The 17738-nt window shown below is 46.9% G+C and overlaps 1 protein-coding gene across 1 annotated transcript in view; it reads left to right on the forward strand.

Annotated features, from left to right (window-relative positions):
• Dock2 (dedicator of cytokinesis 2) overlaps window positions 1-17738 on the forward strand; it is a 398899-nt gene that overhangs the window by 349829 nt on the left and 31332 nt on the right. Inside the window, exons 34-39 of the mRNA XM_050138695.1 lie at window positions 304-389; window positions 5752-5908; window positions 7562-7602; window positions 11410-11500; window positions 12341-12460; window positions 16178-16267. Coding sequence (XP_049994652.1) covers window positions 304-389; window positions 5752-5908; window positions 7562-7602; window positions 11410-11500; window positions 12341-12460; window positions 16178-16267 — 585 coding nt within the window. The remainder of the gene's footprint in view (window positions 1-303; window positions 390-5751; window positions 5909-7561; window positions 7603-11409; window positions 11501-12340; window positions 12461-16177; window positions 16268-17738) is intronic.

Here is a 17738-nt window from a genome sequence, read left to right on the forward strand (position 1 = left end):
ATCTTTCTGCCAGTCTTCTATTTACTCATGGGAAGCAAGCTTAAATGCAAGGGTGTATGAGACGCTCTTACCCTCCCTCCTTCCCACATCCCCATCTTCAAGCCCTCAACCCAGGTCCCTCCCTGCCACCCTCTGAACACTCATAGGATGAGTAGAATCTTCTTTAGTTTTGAATCCACGGGTCCAGGCACCGGGAATGGGTGATAATAGTTACTCCCTAGAGTTGTGGTCCCCTAATGAGTCAACCGGTTCTGCACATGGCCCTCTAATGCTGATATTGTTGATCTTCATCCACTTTTTCAGTTCGAAAATGAAATCATCCTCAAGCTGGACCACGAGGTAGAAGGAGGCCGGGGCGATGAGCAGTACATGCAGCTGCTGGAGTCCATGTAAGTTCCGGCTGGAGGACCAGAAGCCTGTGAAGGGTCAGCCAAGGGTGGAGGGCTCCGACTGCAGCATCTTGAGAAGCTTGTCCTCCTGGGGAGACTCTCCCAGCATCTCATGGTGCTGAAGTAACTGGTTTTTGTTATTTGTTTGTTTGTTTGTTTTTTGAGGAAACTTCACATTTCCCAGGAAGTAGCCCTGAGTTGCTATTGGTGGGATGGGCTGGATAAAAAGAAACATGGTTGTGTTGGAAAGAGAAAAGAACCCGCCCGTGTGAAGACCGCCTCTTTAGTTCTGAGGAATGACTGCCATTTTTCCTTTTCTGTTTTTTGACTGATTTGATAGTGAGCAGCTTACACTGTGTGTATCTCTGGTCAGGTTTACTGTCTTGTATCCACATTTCACTGGGTGACCTCCTATTCTCAGGGAAACAAGCATTGTCATTGTCAGGAAGAGCTGAACCTTGTGAGACTTAGTGTCCATGCCGGAGCAGGCACCGGACCCTGCAAGACTTAGTGTCCAAGCCTGGAGCAGCAGGCACTGCACAGGAGACAACATTCAACATGACTAGACTTGAAGTCAAGACATTTTTGTTTTGTTTGCAGAAATGTTAAGCTATAATTCACATACCATGCTGTCTACCCAGAGTGCACTGCTCACTGACTTAATGTGTTTACTGCGCTGAGCAACCACTATGACAATTAACATAAGAAGATTTTCTTTTTTTAAAAAATTATTTATTTATTATGTATACAATATTCTGTCTACATGTATGCCTGCAGGCCAGAAGAGGGCACCAGACCCCATTACAGATGGTTGTGAGCCACCATGTGGTTGCTGGGAATTGAACTCAGGACCTTTGGAAGAGCAGGCAATGCTCTTAACCGCTGAGCCATCTCTCCAGCCCAAGAAGATTTTCATTACCCTGAATTCCTCAGGCACACCTGCCTAACACACCTGTGCTTGAATGCAGCAGTCCACTCCCCTTTTCCGAGCCCCATGCAGCCACAACCGATTTCTGGCTCTGGATTGGCTGTCAGGGATATTTCATGGACTGTGGTCCTTTGTGATTCACTAAGGACCATTTTTGTCTTTCGATACCCAGCTGATGGTTATTTAGGCTGTATCTACTTTGTTCTTAGATTGACTCTGCTATGAGCATGTAAGCAGAGTACCTTAGTGTAGAATCACAAGGCCATCAGAATATCAGGATAAAGATGGCTAGCCTTTGGAGGGGACCGCAGATGCGCCAAGGCACAGCTCCACGTCCTTTTCTACCAGCAAGCAGGAGGGGCTCTCACACCTCCACGCCCTGTGCCACCTGTTAATATCTGTCCTATCAATTATAATCACTCTGGCAAGAGCGTGCTGAAGGCCCTTGTGCTCTGATCTCTATTTCCATAGTGACCGAGGATATTGAGCACTTTTTCTGGGACTTACAATCCACGTGTATCTTTCAGGGGAAGGGGAAACATGGCATTGAATTCTGGTTCCTGCACTTTGCAGCTGCCTGACTCTGGGCAAACGGCACCACCCCTCTGACCTCAGTATCCCCGTTTCTAAAGGGGGAACAATACACTCCCGTGGTTACTTTGAAGAGTGAATAATTAGGGAGCATCTGGTACACAGCAGGTACCTGTTTAATGAATGTGCTCCAGTCCCTCGGCCTGGCTCCCAGTTCCTGTCATTGGCTGCCTGGTAATTGCCCTGCCTGAGAGGCCTTCTCTTGAGACATAGGAGGATGGCCAGGCATCCCAATTTCCTGTCCTCTGTGTTCACTGAGGCTCTGGTGTGGCTCTGCTTTTGGCTTTTTTCCTCAATCTTCTTTGAATATTTGCCTTTCATACCTAAGGCAAACAAAAGGCTTTGCTCTGTCCCACCGACATGGTCCCCATCCTGCCCCAATCTCCATGGTCAGAGCCAAGCAGGAGCAGTGGAGCCCCCTGGAAACGTGGTCTCAGCTGGCCCTGGCTCTTTCTGATGCTGGACACCAATTTCCTTCACCCTATATTGCAAACCTGACCCACTAGGCAGGAGTTGGGAGAACCGTTGAAGAATATCTGACTCCGGGGGCAGAAATCGGTGCTTATTTTAAAGTTCTGAGAGAAAAAAATCTAAATATTGACCAGAAGCTGCGTGTGTATGAGCATGCACGCACACTCACACATACACACAGACACACACACATGCACACACGCACACAAACACACATGTTTGCTCTGGCTATTACCATTTCTTTAAGCGGAAGGAGCCCCATGGCAGGCTTCAGACTACCAGCAGGGTCCGCAAAAGCCTTTCTGAGTGATTCTTTATCAAAAGAGTCCTTAGCAGCCAGGGAAATTGAAGGCAGCTCATTATTTTCCTCCTGAGATGGAGGCGTGAATGATTTTCATACAAAACGTATCAGGCCAAACCCCATAGTCAGGGCCTCCTCAGATTGGCCAAGGACCCTGGACCCTGCTCCTTCTTCTGTCCTCCCTGAGACTCAGTTTCTCCACCTGTAAATTAGAGGTAAATATAGCCCGCCCCTTACATGTTTTGCCGGGAGGGGGGTTCTGCAGGGTGCTTCTCATGCTTGCTTTTCTTTCTCGACTTCTTTTGGTTTTATTATTAGCATGGTTACCGATGTCCAGTGGATAACGCTGTGGATAAAGCTGCTGTTGTTACTAGCGCCCGAGTGGAAAGTAATGTAGTCCTTGGAAGCCCTGGGGCTGCTCGTTTTTCTCCAGTGTGGTCACCTCAGTTCCTGTGGCCCTTCCTTCTAGTCTATTGTTAAGGGCCTGAGCTGGTTTAGAACCTCTCCTGACAGATCCAGTCTTCCGGTACAGCTTAGAAGTTAGATGTTACTTTCGTGACAAGAATGGGGCTTCCTGTCCAATGCCAGCTATAGCTTTGAATCAAGGTACAAAGCTCAGACATGGAGAGAGGCTGAGTCCTAGTCCTCACACGCCTTTGTACAGTACACAGGTACTACAGGCTTAGAGTCCACAGTTCTCCCTGCCCTCAGAGACCTCCTTTTGCACTGGATAGAATAATGTGTCTCCTCCCTCTAGAGGCCTTCTATGGTAACTAACAGTTTTAGTTCCCAAGGCCTTGACCTGCAAACCCACAGTTTGTAGAACAATACAGGTTGGTTGAGTGGTTAGGCGGAATAGTGATATCTAACCACTAAGCTCACCGATCCCCTACAGTGTGAGCTGCCTCACCCCCCAAAAACCAAAGACACCAAGACACTCAAGATAAATTTTTTAAACCCTTGGGTCTACAGAGTGGCCCAAGACCCTACAGCATTGGAAATTAGGTAGCAGGGTCTCATACCCCAACCCAGAGTTCTGAGTCAGACTCAGGTAGAAGAGGGTTAGGATGTTGTCCTTCCAGACTGGAGTGTGCAAAGATGATTCTAGAAGTGGTCCCCAATGCTGGCTAAACACTAGAGTGTCCTGGAGAGCCAAAGAACAAAACATTGCTGCCTAGACCTTCAGAAGTTCCAAAGATTAGACTTCAGCTGGGCAGGGCTTTGTGAAAGTTCCCCCAAGATATTCTAGCATGGTGCAGGGCTGAGAACTCTTGCTCCATGCCCTTTGCCTGGAATCCCACACCAAATGCTGGACGGAGCCTGACCGAATTGTCACCAGGGTGGGGAGCAGGGCTGGAAGTGGCTCTCTCAGAGAAGTAGGTACAGCTGCAGCTGAACCAGACAGCTGTAAATCCCGGGCTGTTTGCATTGCTGGTTGAGAGCCGGGAACAAGTGCTTTGCCCAGGAGAAGATGGATGGGCCTGATCCCAGCTGCAGTTGGAGATGTCACCTCTTTGCAGTGTGGCATGGTTTCTGGAATGAAATGACCCTCTGAAGTACTTGTTTTGTTTTATATTTTTTTGTATGTTTGTTTGTTTTTATTTTTCCTTTCTCCTGGGATATCTTGGGAACTTGCACTGGCCAGAGGAAAATGACTATAAACAAACCTGGCAGACACCCGAGAACAGACCGCAGTGTCTGTGGGGAAATCTCTTCCTAAACCCAACAGTGATTGGCTTTATTCCTAAGGCCACCACCTAAACTTCCAGCTGTCCCTTGAGCCTTCCTCTGTCTCAATTTCCTCTTCTGTAATGGGGGAGGAAGAATTTCCAGTTGTTGAAATTCCCGTGAGACTTTCTCAAGGGATCGCGGCACATATGATTAAGAGTAGCTGTTTGTCCCAAGCTCAGCTAGTTCATCTGTCACCTCAACTTGCAGGGCACAGTACTCTGCAGACTTGCTGTCACTCTCTGCACACCATGCCTAGAATAGCATTTAGCAGCTGATAAGTGCTTTAGGGATGGCACAGGTAAACATTTTATATTGATTTTGTGAAGATTTTTTTTTCCAGCCAACACTCCTATACTTCAGTAGAAAACAAAGCATTTCCCTGTTTTTACCTAGGTCCCTGACCAGAAGGGACCACAACTCAGTGGCTGGTAGGTTCACATACATAGTATTGGATGATTGAGACAGGGATGCTAGAGCCAGGCTATTGATATTTACCAACTGTGTGATGTTGAGCAGGTTAGGTACCTTGCCATCCCTCGGTAGCCCTGTGCATAAGTATCCATAAGTATCCGGTCTCATTGGATCATGACGACACATTAGAGGAGCTCATCTTTTAATGGAGCTAAGAGCAGAACTGGGGACATGGTCACTTCTGAAACAGTTAAATACATAGAAATAAACTTGTTTGGATAGTTACACATCTCATTTAGCCGTGTATTTTATAGAGCTTTTTATGTCAATACCGATTTATTTCCTAATAGTTTTTAATGGCTTAATAAAACCGTGTTGTATGAAAATACCTCAGTTTACTTAACCATTTTCTGGCTGATGGACACTTCTGATGGCTCCAGCTGTTTCGCTCTCTGATACACTTTCAAAACCCTATAAATATATTCTGGCATAGTTCTGGAAATATTTCTGTAGTACAGACAGACTCCTAAAGGGCAGACCCCATGAAGTAGAGTTGTTGAATCAGAGGATATACACATATAAAGTGTTCCTAGAAATTCTTGTTGTGAAATCACTACCCAAGATGGTAACCCTGCCATACTCCTAGTGTGAATTCACTACCCGAGATAGTCACCCTGCCATTCGCCTAGTGTGGGTGTAAATGTAACTATCCCACACCCACACACAACTGGTCGCATAAGAATTTATTTTTATTTTTTCCCATTCTTATCGTAAAGGAATATTTGTTGTGCTGTATGGATGGATTAGTTTTGGGGTGAAGAAACTATGCCAACCTTGAGCTTGAGTTAACTGGCCACTTGTGTAGTGTTGCATTCGATGACAACCACACAGTTTGTGAGTGTGCGCTCAGCACCCCTCTGTCCCCACAGCCTGATGGAGTGTACCGCAGAGCATCCGACCATTGCCAAGTCGGTGGAGAACTTTGTGAGCTTGGTCAAAGGGCTGCTGGAGAAGCTGCTGGATTACCGGGGAGTGATGACAGATGAGAGCAAAGACAACCGCATGAGCTGCACCGTGAACCTGCTGGTGAGTGTCTACCAGGTCCCCTTGGACCAAGCTGGATCCCTCTCCTACTGCCAGCTAAGCTTGGGTCTCCCTTCTGCTCCTGGAAGAGAAGCGCGAGGCTAACTGCTGTGGAACCCAGACAAAGGCAGTTAAGATCCCAGCTCAGCATCTGTGCTCTGTGGCTTGAGGCTTTCTGTGCCTTAGTTTAATTATACTTGAAGCGGAAGGTACACAGATCTCCTTTAAGGACCTCTTCTATCCCACGGAAGGAAGATAGCATTACATACAGCTAGGGCATTTTACGTGTGCCACCTGCCACTCCCGAAGCTCTGAAAACACAAACCCAGCCCCTCCAGCTCCGTTGGGTGGCCCCTCCCTATCCGACATGGGCTCTTTTGTAACAGCTTAGATATTGCCATTGATTTTTCAGAATGCCAAAGGGACTTTAAAAGTCCTGACTACAGCAGAAAGGAATTCAATGCTAATAACTCCGCCAGGCCCGATTTACATAAAGAGCAGAGGAGAAGGGGTTTTCCTGTTTCTCTCTAAGGGAGGTCAGGGGATGGTTGAAGAAACTGGTCATCATCAGCCAAGCCAGGATGTGTGCCTGGGACAGGGACATCCAAAGCAGAACTGCTGCTGTCAGGAGAGGTCATGCAGGTGGATACTGGCTGCACAACCTGGGACAACCTGGGACAAGTCACCTGCTCTTCCCTAGGCCTCAGGAACACATGGATGCTCATATCCCACAAGAGGCTGTTAGGTTGGCTCAAAATCTGTAAGGACTTGTTTTCAATTGTCACAAGACTAGGACCTCCAGTGGCAGAGCCCAGGGCAACTACCAGTCTAAACAACCACTAACTGGGAAGACGGCTCAGCAGTTAAAAACACTTGTTGCTCTTCCAGAAGACCCAAGTTCAGTTCCCAACAGCCATGTTAGGCTGTACACAACTGCCTGTAACGTCAGCTCTATGGGGTCTGACACCCTCTTATGGCTCCTATGGGCCCTGACTCACTTGTGATACACACACACACACACACAGAGACACAGAAGTTAAAACAAATAAAGAGCTCCTAAGCTTGGTGGAGTATACCTGTAATCCCAGGAGGCTAGCGTGGGAAGATGATGCACTGGAGACCAGCTTGGAGCTACATAGTGAGACCACCTAAAAAGAAAAAAAAAAGGCAAATTTTAAACAACAACAACAAAAAAAAGCATCTAAGCTGGCACTGGGGTATCGTCTCCTGGACACTGTCAAGTTTAAGTGTTTTAGCTATGAAATCGCATAACTCCAGAAGGTTTTGTGCCGTCAGAATTAGGGTAGGCTCTCGAGTGTCTGCATTTAAGCCAGGCTGCCCTTTAAAGCAGACCATCCCGGTCTTGGCAGCCTGCCACTCAGCCCAGCAAACAGCTCGCTGCATCCCCTAATATGTGATGACTGAGACATTTGCTCTGTCCCTTTACAGTCAGGGAAGTGACTTGCAGAGCCAAGTCTCCCAATGAGGCTGTTGGGTACATTCAGCAAAGTGAACTTCTTGCTCCCGCCGGGGGGTTCCCAGATGGTAAACAGCCATCTTTTTCTCATCCCCATTATCATATGCTCTTTCTCCACAGCCCTACAAAGTAAAGCACTCAATACTGTCTTTTATTTTTCTCTCTCTCTTTCCAACTAGAATTTCTACAAAGATAACAACCGGGAGGAGATGTATATAAGGTAAGTTTGTTATCATAAACCTCAGCCTGTGAACCTCTCTGCTCGGTATCCATTGCTGCTCCTGCTGTCTCTGATGCAGTATTTAAACTCGGCTTCTTAGCACCTTCCTCTCAATTTCCCAAGACTTGGTGGCACCGTCTGTTCTATGGCCATCCCCACAAAACTGCCTGGAGCGCTCAGCCTGCCTGGTGTCCTCCTCTATGAATGTTCCTCCATGTCATGTGAGCTGGGTACTCATCTGCTTCTGCCATGGGACAGCATGGGAAATCCTCCTTAGTTCAGGCACTTGGTGAGCCCCTTGGCTAGCTTACTTTGAAGGGAAGAAACGTGCGTGGTGAGATGGCTCCACAGGTAGAGGTGCTTGCTTCCAAGTCCTTGAAGACCCGAGTCCATCCCTGGGACCTACACAGGGGAAACAGAGAACTGGTTCTCTCAGGTTGTACTGTGACCTTCACACATGTGCTATGACACATGTACACCCTTCTACACACATTTAGTATACATGTACACACACAAAGTAGATATGGTAGGAAAAAAATAAATGAACGGAAGGGAAAAAATACCACATGACGTGATGTTCCCTTCCTTCAAGGCATTTACTAGATATTTCAGTTTATCATGAGAAGCTTTTCTGAGGACATCAGCCTGGAGCAAAAATACTCATTTGTCAATTTTCTCAGAATCTCATATTTTTCATGTAAAGAACCTATATTACTGTTATTTTTTACCCATTATAAAAATAACAGACTTTTTTTAATCAAAACAAAAACTTCATAAAATACAGACAAGCAAAATAAAACATAAAGTAAGTTTCTAAAATACATACATATTTTCAGGCTTTTGTGCTTATACATACAACTAATACTGTGCACGTGCTATTTCTGCATAGAGTTATATTGCTAATAATTTATTCCTTGTTTTTTTTTTAACCTGACAAGATACGCTTCAGCATCATTTGTAATGAAACCATAAAATTTCCTTTCTAGAATATGCTGTCATGTACATAGGCAATCCTGTATTGTTGAACAGTTCCACAGTTTCTAACATTTTTCTATAATAAATAGCAACAAAGGGTTCTTGGCCACCGGCCTCTCTGTTCCTTCCTGTGTGTCCACAGCCCCAGCACGTTCTGTCAAAAGCTGAGCCCCTACGTCTAAACTCACTCTGCTCTTACCACCACAGCTAGGTTCTTATTTTATTTCTTTTAGGTTCTTACTTTAGTCTGGTTGGACTGAGGGGGAAAAAAATCACTCCACAGGATTCCCTGAGCTTTGTAACACATGAATCTTTGGGGTCTGCAGGGCCAGAACAGCCTTTTGGGATGGCTCACTCCAGTCCTTGTTATGGTTCTTCTCTGTTTAACAAAAAACAAAACAACAAAAAAAAAAGTTCTGCTTTCTGCTCTGAGGATGAGATGGAAGACTAGGCTACATGCCTTGTACAGACTTTCCTTTCTCCAAATTCTCCCCCCTTTTTTCCACTTCAGAAGAACAGATGGTAAGTCCCAGACCCCCTCAGGCTCAGGGATTGGGGCCTGTGTTAATCCAGGAAAGAAGCCATATTGCCTACTCTAGGCATTGCAGAGAGGCAATGGATGTTCTGGAAGCCTGCTCTGTTTGGCAGGTATAGTATTTAAACACTTTTAATTGGTTGCCAACATTTATAAATCTAGAGACCTTATAAAAATCAGCAGCTCTTTTTCCTGAAAAGCTCAGAGGGTACAACATTGTACCCTCATTCCATTCTGACAGTTGTCACCTCGTGGGGTGGCGGTGGCCGTTTGTGGTGTAGCTGTAGCCGTTTGTGGTGTAGCTGTGGCTGTGTGAGTCTCTGTTCCCTAGGGTACCCCAGTCCAGCATGCAGAGGCATCTGACTCAGTAGCCATTGTGGGCTCATTAAAACATCTTCTTGGGGCTGAATAGCAGATGGCTAAGCCCTCGAGTTAGCAAAGGAGAGGAAAGAGGAAGTCTTAGTCGGTTCAGGAGTTGTAGTAGCAGGAGGAAGTCTCCTTGGGATGCTTTCCTGGAGGGTGTTGAGACCAGACATCAAGGCAGCCTAATGGGTGGTCAGTCAGGAAGTAATAAGATAGAATTGAGCCATGTATGCAGAATAGGTGTTTCCAAAGTCCAAGCTCTATGTGGAGGCCATGTGTAATTTCCCTGGCGACTGCTATCAGCAGAGCATCGTGGGTTGGGGAAGAGAGTGGAAAGACCATTGCTGTGGATGTAAATATAGCATTTCTCTCTCTTTCTCTCTCCCTCTGTTCTAACACAGGCCTCGTTTTTTTTCATCTTAATATCAATGCTAGCAGGGTGAGTTGAATCTTTCTGCCAAGGCTGCCTCCCCACTTACATCTATCCAAGCTCAATTGTCTGGATAGAAAACTTTCAGAAAGTACCGTGTGTTAGTCAGTGTGCATCACTGCGGCAGGACCTTCTGAGAAAGTGCACTTACAATAAAGTTTTATTTTGACTTTCTGGTTCAGAATCTTTAGTCCATTGTTACTTGGTATCGTTGGGTCTGAAAATGCATTTCACTGCCTGCTATAGCAAATGAGGAATCGGGCTGGAGAGATGGCTCAGAGGTTAAGAGCACTGGCTGTTCTTCCAGAGGGTCTGAGTTCAATTCCCAGCAACCACATGGTGGCTCCCAACCATCTGTAATAAGATCTGGTCCCCTTTTCTGGTGTGTAAGAACACTACATACATAATAAATAAATCTTTAAAAAGTGCTTAAAACCCATTAAGGAAGGAAGGAAGGAAGGAAGGAAGGAAGGAAGGAAGGAAGGAAGGAAGGAAGGAAGGCAGACCTTTAATTCCAGCATTCGGGAGGCAGAGGCAGGTGGATCTCTGTGAGTTCGAGGCCAGCCTGGTCTACAAAAGCTAGTTCCAGGACAGGCTTCAAAGCTACAGAGAAACCCTGTCTCTAAAAACCAAATAATAATAATAAATTAAACAAATGAGGACTCAATTATCAACAGTTTATCAGGGCTTCTTTCCTTTGCTCCTGACTCTGTTCTTACTTCCTTCCCACGGGATTTTCCTCAGAACTCAGAACTGGAATGTCACTTGCAAAGCGACAGGAAGCGGGGATGCTAGTGTGTCCAAATATAAGATTCTCTCTGTGGACAGCTCAAGGCTCTCTATCCTTTCCCTTTCTTCTGTCCTTCTCTCTTGTATGCTCTATCAGAGCACTCCAATGAGAGGACAGGAGCGTCCCTTTATGTGTGTCATGCTCAGGGACTCTTACAATGATCAAGCCAATACCCAGATGGCACCCCAGCACTTCCTGGTCTTAGCAAGTGCTTCCTGATAAGCCACTTGTATTTCCTTCCTTTACTTCGGCATCATATCACACTGGCTAGACCTTTCTATATTGCATTGAATTCTGTCTGAGATATCCCCTAACTTCAGGCTCTTATAGTTTTTCATCACAATATGGAAATACCTAATGGACCCATGACATGAAGCTATCATGAGGACACGATTATCCAAGGCATTTAAAATACTTATCACAAACCTGGACATCATAGTACACACCTGTAATCCCAGCATGTAGCAGGATGTCATAGGAGGATCATGAGTTTGAAGCCAGCCTGGCCTACATAGTAAGTTCTAGGCTAGCCTGAGCTACATGCTACATTAAATGCCAATGTCCAACGAATGCTGGATGCTATCATGACCTGCTGTGTAAAAGGCTGGCTAGCTGGGCTGGAGAACTCCCTGTGCAAGAGCCTGTTTGTTTTGTCTCACTCCTTCCTGTCCCTATTAGACATCTAATCACCCCATCTTCCAACTCCCTAAACAGATACCTGTATAAGCTCCGTGATCTTCACCTGGACTGCGACAATTATACAGAGGCTGCCTACACGCTCCTGCTTCACACCTGGCTTCTCAAGGTACTGTCCCAGGAAGACAGCCATGCTGAGATCCCCATTGAGTACATCCAGTAAACTGAAGAGTTTTTAAACAGAATGAAAGAAAGAAGAACAAGAAGGAAAAAAAATGTCAAATGAATTTTCCTTTTGTTGGTGCCCCACCAAGCTCCCAACCTGGCAGCACAATTCTCGGTGCTATTTCTCCTGTACAGGAGAGGTGCCGAGTGACCTTTACTTTCAATAATTGTGATAGTCCCCAGGACGCATGTTTTCAGTATTACACAGTATCCAATCTGTTGCCAAGGATAAGCCTTTAGCATGCCCACTGAGCTGCTTTCCGTATCTAGACAATGTTGCTGCAAAAGCAAGATTTCTTTCCTTTGGCTTTTGAAGCCAGGGGTCCATGTCTCATTATGGTTTAGAGAAAATCCCTACCAGCTCCACACTGTGGAACCACTAGAAAGTCAAAGATGTCCAATTTAGCCCAAATCAGAGTCACTGCACAAATGGAAATTACAGACAGCGTCTGTCTGACTGCAGACAGATGGGACCCCAGGGAGGCCCACATAAAGTGTCTACAAAGCTTCATCTTGCTCCTCACCAGAGATGTCCTAATGGCTCATGGTTGCTGGCTCACCCTCTCTGTATTATAAGTGCTGCTGGAGGACAACCTCCAAGATGCTGAGTGAAGACACATATCCATGATGCAGTTCCCCCAAAGCAAACCTGAGATTTCAGAGATGAGCTGAGAGAGAGAAAGGACCAAACTTGGAGAGGGTGGTTTCTGCCTTTCATCTTGGGAAGACATCTGTCCTTGACTGCCACTTAGCTCTGTTTTGCCTCCCTATGTTCTCCCTGCAGTGGTCAGATGAACAGTGTGCATCGCAGGTCATGCAGACAGGCCAGCAGCATCCCCAGACACACCGGCAGCTGAAGGAGACACTCTACGAGACCATTATAGGCTACTTTGATAAAGGAAAGGTAATTGGAGCCTGCCCTCCTCACTACATGGAGTCATTGGGAGGGACAGATCTCTCCTGTACTCTGCATTCGGTTCACCCTCAGGTCAAGCCAACTCTCATCTTCTGCAGCTGACGTCTGTTCACTTCTTTCCATCTTTTTTCCACCTCTGATCAGCTACAAACCTCACACATGGAGCTACAACAGATCCTAAGCAGCTTCCCTGCTTCCTCTATTGCCCTGACAGAGCATCCACTGTGTAGAAAGCAAAGAGGCCATAAAACATACATGGGGACATGCCATTTGTCTGTTCTGCTAGTTAGTTTGCTTTTCTGCTTCTGTGATGAACATCTTGCATTTCCAAATCATGCCCACCGTCTATTGAAGTCAGGGCAAGAACTTGAGACAGGAGCCTGGTGGCAGGAACTATGGAGGAACACAGCTTGTTGCCTTGCCCCCCTGGCTTATGCTCAGCTAGCTTTCTTATACACCTCAGTTACCATCTACCTCGGGACAGTGCTGCCCATAGTGGGCTGGGTCTTCCTACATCATTTAGGAGCCAAGACACGGCCTCCTCAGGTCAGTCTGATGGAGGATAGTATTTAACTGAGTTTCCCTCTTTCCAGATGTCTCTAGGTTGTGCCATGTTGGAAACACAAGCTAACCAGGGCACCAGTGGATAATCGTTTCAATGATACCCCCATTACACTTAGAATTAATTACATAACTCTCCCCATGTGGGTCCCTAAACGCCTCTCTCATCCAATCCTTGAGGAGGATGCTCTGTGTTGACCTCTTTCTAACGCCTGAACCATTGCACTTCCTTTGCACATTTTGGAGCATCCCCACACAACTGTCCACTGGGAGGCTGGATCTTTTTCCTCTTCAGGGTTTTAATTAGATGTCGCAAGAGCATCCCTGACCACCTTCAGCACTCCTGACCTGAGCCACCCTTCTCATTTCTTCAGAGAAAAGCGCTTGCTTCACCAGGGATTGACAGGGATTACTATCTAGGGCCTCACTTTGAAATACCTAGATTGCAAAGACTTCTGCTCATCCATCATCTGGTGGCTAAAACAAAACCTTACGTGCAGGAGTCAATGATATTCGTTGGGTGAATGAGTAGATTCATGGGTGACATTATGCTGTCAGTGATATTTTCATCAAAGATTCTAGCAGGATTGCCCAGGAAATGGTGCAGACCAGCTGCTATCCAGCCACAATTTCCAGCAGACCTTCAGATGTGTCCAGCCTGAAGGCCACCATCTGCCCCGTAGGCAGTACAGCATAGCATAGCACAGCACACCACGCCACACCAACTTTACGCCTGGGTGTATCATCCCTCATGTCTATCCACAGTTTCTCTTGCCCCCCCCCCCCCGACATTCTAGTTCTCCTTCCACCATAGTAAGACACTAACAGCACCTGTTTCTTAGTTGTAAGATGAAAACTAGGTAGAGAAATGGCACACACGTCAGCATGGTAGCGAGTGTCCAGCAATGCCATCTTGCTAAGCCATAATTGCCATCATTGCTGCCTAACTCTCCCACTTCCTCTCTGAAGCCCTCCATAAGCCCTCTGGCTCAGCTGTAGCCCTGCTTCCATGGGACTGGCAAGATCTCTCACCATCTTTGGGAAACCACTGGATGCTTGGTGTAGGTCTATACTGCCTCCTCAGCTCATTGCCCCTGCCTTGGTCTGCTCTTCCCACCTTTTCCAGAATGATCCAATGAGGTAATGTCTACAGAGGGCTTATAAATTCCTAAGGCTCAGCAGTTGTAAAAGACTGTCCTAGAATTTATGATTCGAAGCCTCTTGGGGGCAGAGACACTGCCACCTCTTGAACTTCTTGCCCCTCTAGCCATCAAATAAGAGCTTTCTATTTGTTTATTGCTGATTACATCAGTCCCACTGGGAGAGCTCCAAGAGGGGTAAGGTTTAGCTCCAGCTTGGAATCGACTCAGCCACCCTGTACTGAGAAAAGGGGAAAAAAAAGCACAAGAGCCCTGTGCTCAAAGCATTTGTAAAACAGACTGCCAATCAGTATCATATCTCGCATGTTACCTTTTGGTATCGTACAGTAGTGAGGGTGGGAACAGAAGAACATGATGGTGCCTCAACTCACCCTGAAAACTACTGCCATGGAAGCTTCTAGAAACTAAACTAGCTAGAACCCCTCAGCCTTCCTTCCCTGCAGACGCACACAGTGGCCATCGCTCCATGAGTCTATCTTGGCACCACCAGATATAGTGCCTCCCCAAACCCAACGGTTCCACACAACTCCTTGGGCTTCACCTCTGATGTTCATAGGAACAGAAATGGTGTCTTCCCCAATTTTTGTACCTGTTCGGTGACCACACAGATGGACGGCCATGAACTGTTCCCAGAACTCAGTCACTGTTCCATAACCAGTGTGTAAAGCCCAGCAAGATCAATGAAAGTCAGAGGCCCTCGAGGACTGGAGGAAATGCTAGACATCTGACTTCTGCCCCTCTCTGGCTCTTAGAAATCTCTTAGCACATGGGGACCCCATTGCTTCCTCCTATTCCAGTACTGTTGGGAAGTTGGCACTGGTATCCCCTCCCCCTTCATTGTGCCCAACAGTGCCCTGGCCCAGCCAAGATCATTACCCAAGCTTCTTGTTCAGGGTAGAGCCTGCAGACAGGGGTCCCCCTGGCACATAAAGCATTTTTATGCTGCTCACTAAGCTGTCTGGGGTTTACTGCCATGGTTCCTCTGTGCCACACTTGGTTTTATTTATTTCTATGCTTGGATGCAGAGAGCACTTTGTTAGGAAGCTCATGATGAATTTTGGCAGCCTCTGCTCTCTCATCCCCTGCCTCCCCCAGCTTCTCCATTTAGGGGCACTTTCTGTTTTCAGCCCAGTGTGGAATGGGGATGGGGATCCTCAGAGACTGTCAAACTCCCAGCCAGCCCTGCCTTTCCCCCACGCCTGGCTGCAGAGCATACGGATGCCTCTGCAATCCAGGATGGGGGATGATCTTGGCATCTGGCTTAAAGCAGAGCGGCAGGAAAGTGTGTGGACTTCTTTGTGTCCATGTTTTCAGTTTATGTTAAAGGCAGAGAAGACCCACTTTAAGCTTTCAATGATGTTTTCATACTCTAGCACACTCCTACCTCCATCTCTATCCCGTTCCCTACAATCACATCACCATGTTACGATGCAGCATTGACTGGCAGAGGAGAAGACCAGAGACTGAACATTGGCACCCAGCTCCATCCCCAGAAATTCTCTGATGTCGGTCCATTTGTTTACTTCACTGGGAATCATTCCTCTCTAGCAGAAGGTTCTGGTGCCTCCCTTGCCTAACCTGCACCCTGTGGAAGTGGGGGACTCAGGGAGTGATAAGTCTCCAAGCACTTACAAAGTAGCAAATGGAGCTGTGCCCAATGAGGCCGGCCTCCAAGCCCACTCCTGGTTGGGCAGATGAACCTCCATTTCTCATCTGGAATATGAGAATGCTGTTAGTGACCTCTCTCCAGGTGCTTAGAAAGAAGCAGAGAGCATTGAAACAGCCTGCTCCATTATTCTTTGAAGGAGCAGGAGGAGAAGCCAGGGAAAGGTTATACTACCACCAAGTCCCAGGCTCACTCTGCATCAGCACTAGAGCTGGGTGAGAAGATGTCTGCGGTATAACTCTAGTGGGCCACAGCTAGGCTCAAGTCTCTGGAAAAGCCGAGACACCGCTAACCTTTTTCTCCGTGATGCCCCTGCAGATGTGGGAAGAGGCTATCAGCCTGTGCAAGGAGCTGGCAGAACAGTATGAGATGGAGATCTTTGACTACGAGCTGCTCAGCCAGAACCTGGTAAGGCTTCCCCTGAAAGCCACCTGCCCAGAGGCCTGTGCACAGGGCTCACGCATCTCAGACAGGCAGAGAAAAGAGAGTCCTGTAGCTTAGGGAAACAGAAGGACGGAGAAGGACCTGAGTGAGGCCAGGGTGAACATCACCCTTCCATTGTTAGATGGAGCCGCAGCTGCCACAGCTGTTGCACGCCCAATAAATGTTCTGTTACATTTGCAGTAAAAGTTCCACAAATCACCAAACCAATTAAATAAAAGCACAACTTTGTGCTTTTCGGTGAACAGATAAATCACATTAACATGCTCCCCATCTGGCTGGTCCCATTAGAATGTTGATGTTCGGGATGTGGTGGTGGGGGGAATAAGAAGTAAAGGAACCAATCTCCCCCACCTGCACTGCAGAGGCCAGGAATTAGTAGGGAGTTGGCCTCGCCAGGGGAAATGCAGAGCTTTGCCGGTTGCTCCTTCATCCCTCACACCCCTTCCAACCCGCACAATTCCTGGTTGCCCAGGTGCCAGGCAGGCTCCCAGGCACCCTTCTCAGCCCATAAAGGCCAATGTAGATGTTTCCAGGAGAATGGTAGAATGAGAGCCAGAATGTTGAGAGTCTCACCAGCTAGGGGGATGGAGGGATAGAGTGATAATCACGTTATAATCTGCTGAGCTCTTTGCTGCATGTAAGATATGACTCAAATACAAACATGTGCCTGCGTCAGTGGACACTTAGTGGCAATATCCCAGGAGCATATAGATGTTTTCAGACACAGAGGTGTGCAGAGTTTATACACAGACATCTACTAATGTGCATTAACATCCCTGAATGAAGCACATACCACCCAGGCACCTGTCTAGATCCACATGTATGTTCTATGTCACATCGAAAGATCCTTATGACACATCTCTTCACATGTTTGTGCTATGTCAAGATGTCCTTGGGTCCAATAGCAACCGCAAAATTCTGTCAAGTATGGTGTTGTAGGAAGCTGCTAGTTGGTTCCTAGCTGCTCAGCCCCGAAATAATCACACAGAAACTATATTATTTAAATCACTGCTTGACCCATTAGCTCTAGTTTCTTATTTGCTAACTCTTACATCTTAATTTAACCCATCTCCATTAATCTGTGCATCACCACAAGGTCGTGGCCTACCAGCAAAGTTTTAGCATGTCTGTCTCCGGCGGCAGCTCCACGGCTTCTCCCTGACTCCTCCTTCTTTTTCCCAGCACTCAGTTTAGTTTTCCCCACCTACCTCTATTCCCTGGGCAGGCCCAAGACAGTTTCTTTATTAACCAATGATATCCACAGCATACAGAGGGGAATCCCCCATCAGTACAGAGTGAGCTGCAAACCGCTTTCAAGGATATTAGCATCTGAAAAGCACACACCTATTGGTGTGGACCAAGTATGAGGTGTGCACACACAGGAAGATGTCTCTATCTATTAGACATTTGGACATCCGTGCTCTCACAAATGCCT

This window comes from Alexandromys fortis, unplaced genomic scaffold, assembly GCF_014885135.2.
Source record: "Alexandromys fortis isolate MF-2015 unplaced genomic scaffold, M_Fortis_MF-2015_v1.1 scaffold_11, whole genome shotgun sequence".
Lineage (NCBI taxonomy): Eukaryota > Metazoa > Chordata > Mammalia > Rodentia > Cricetidae > Alexandromys > Alexandromys fortis.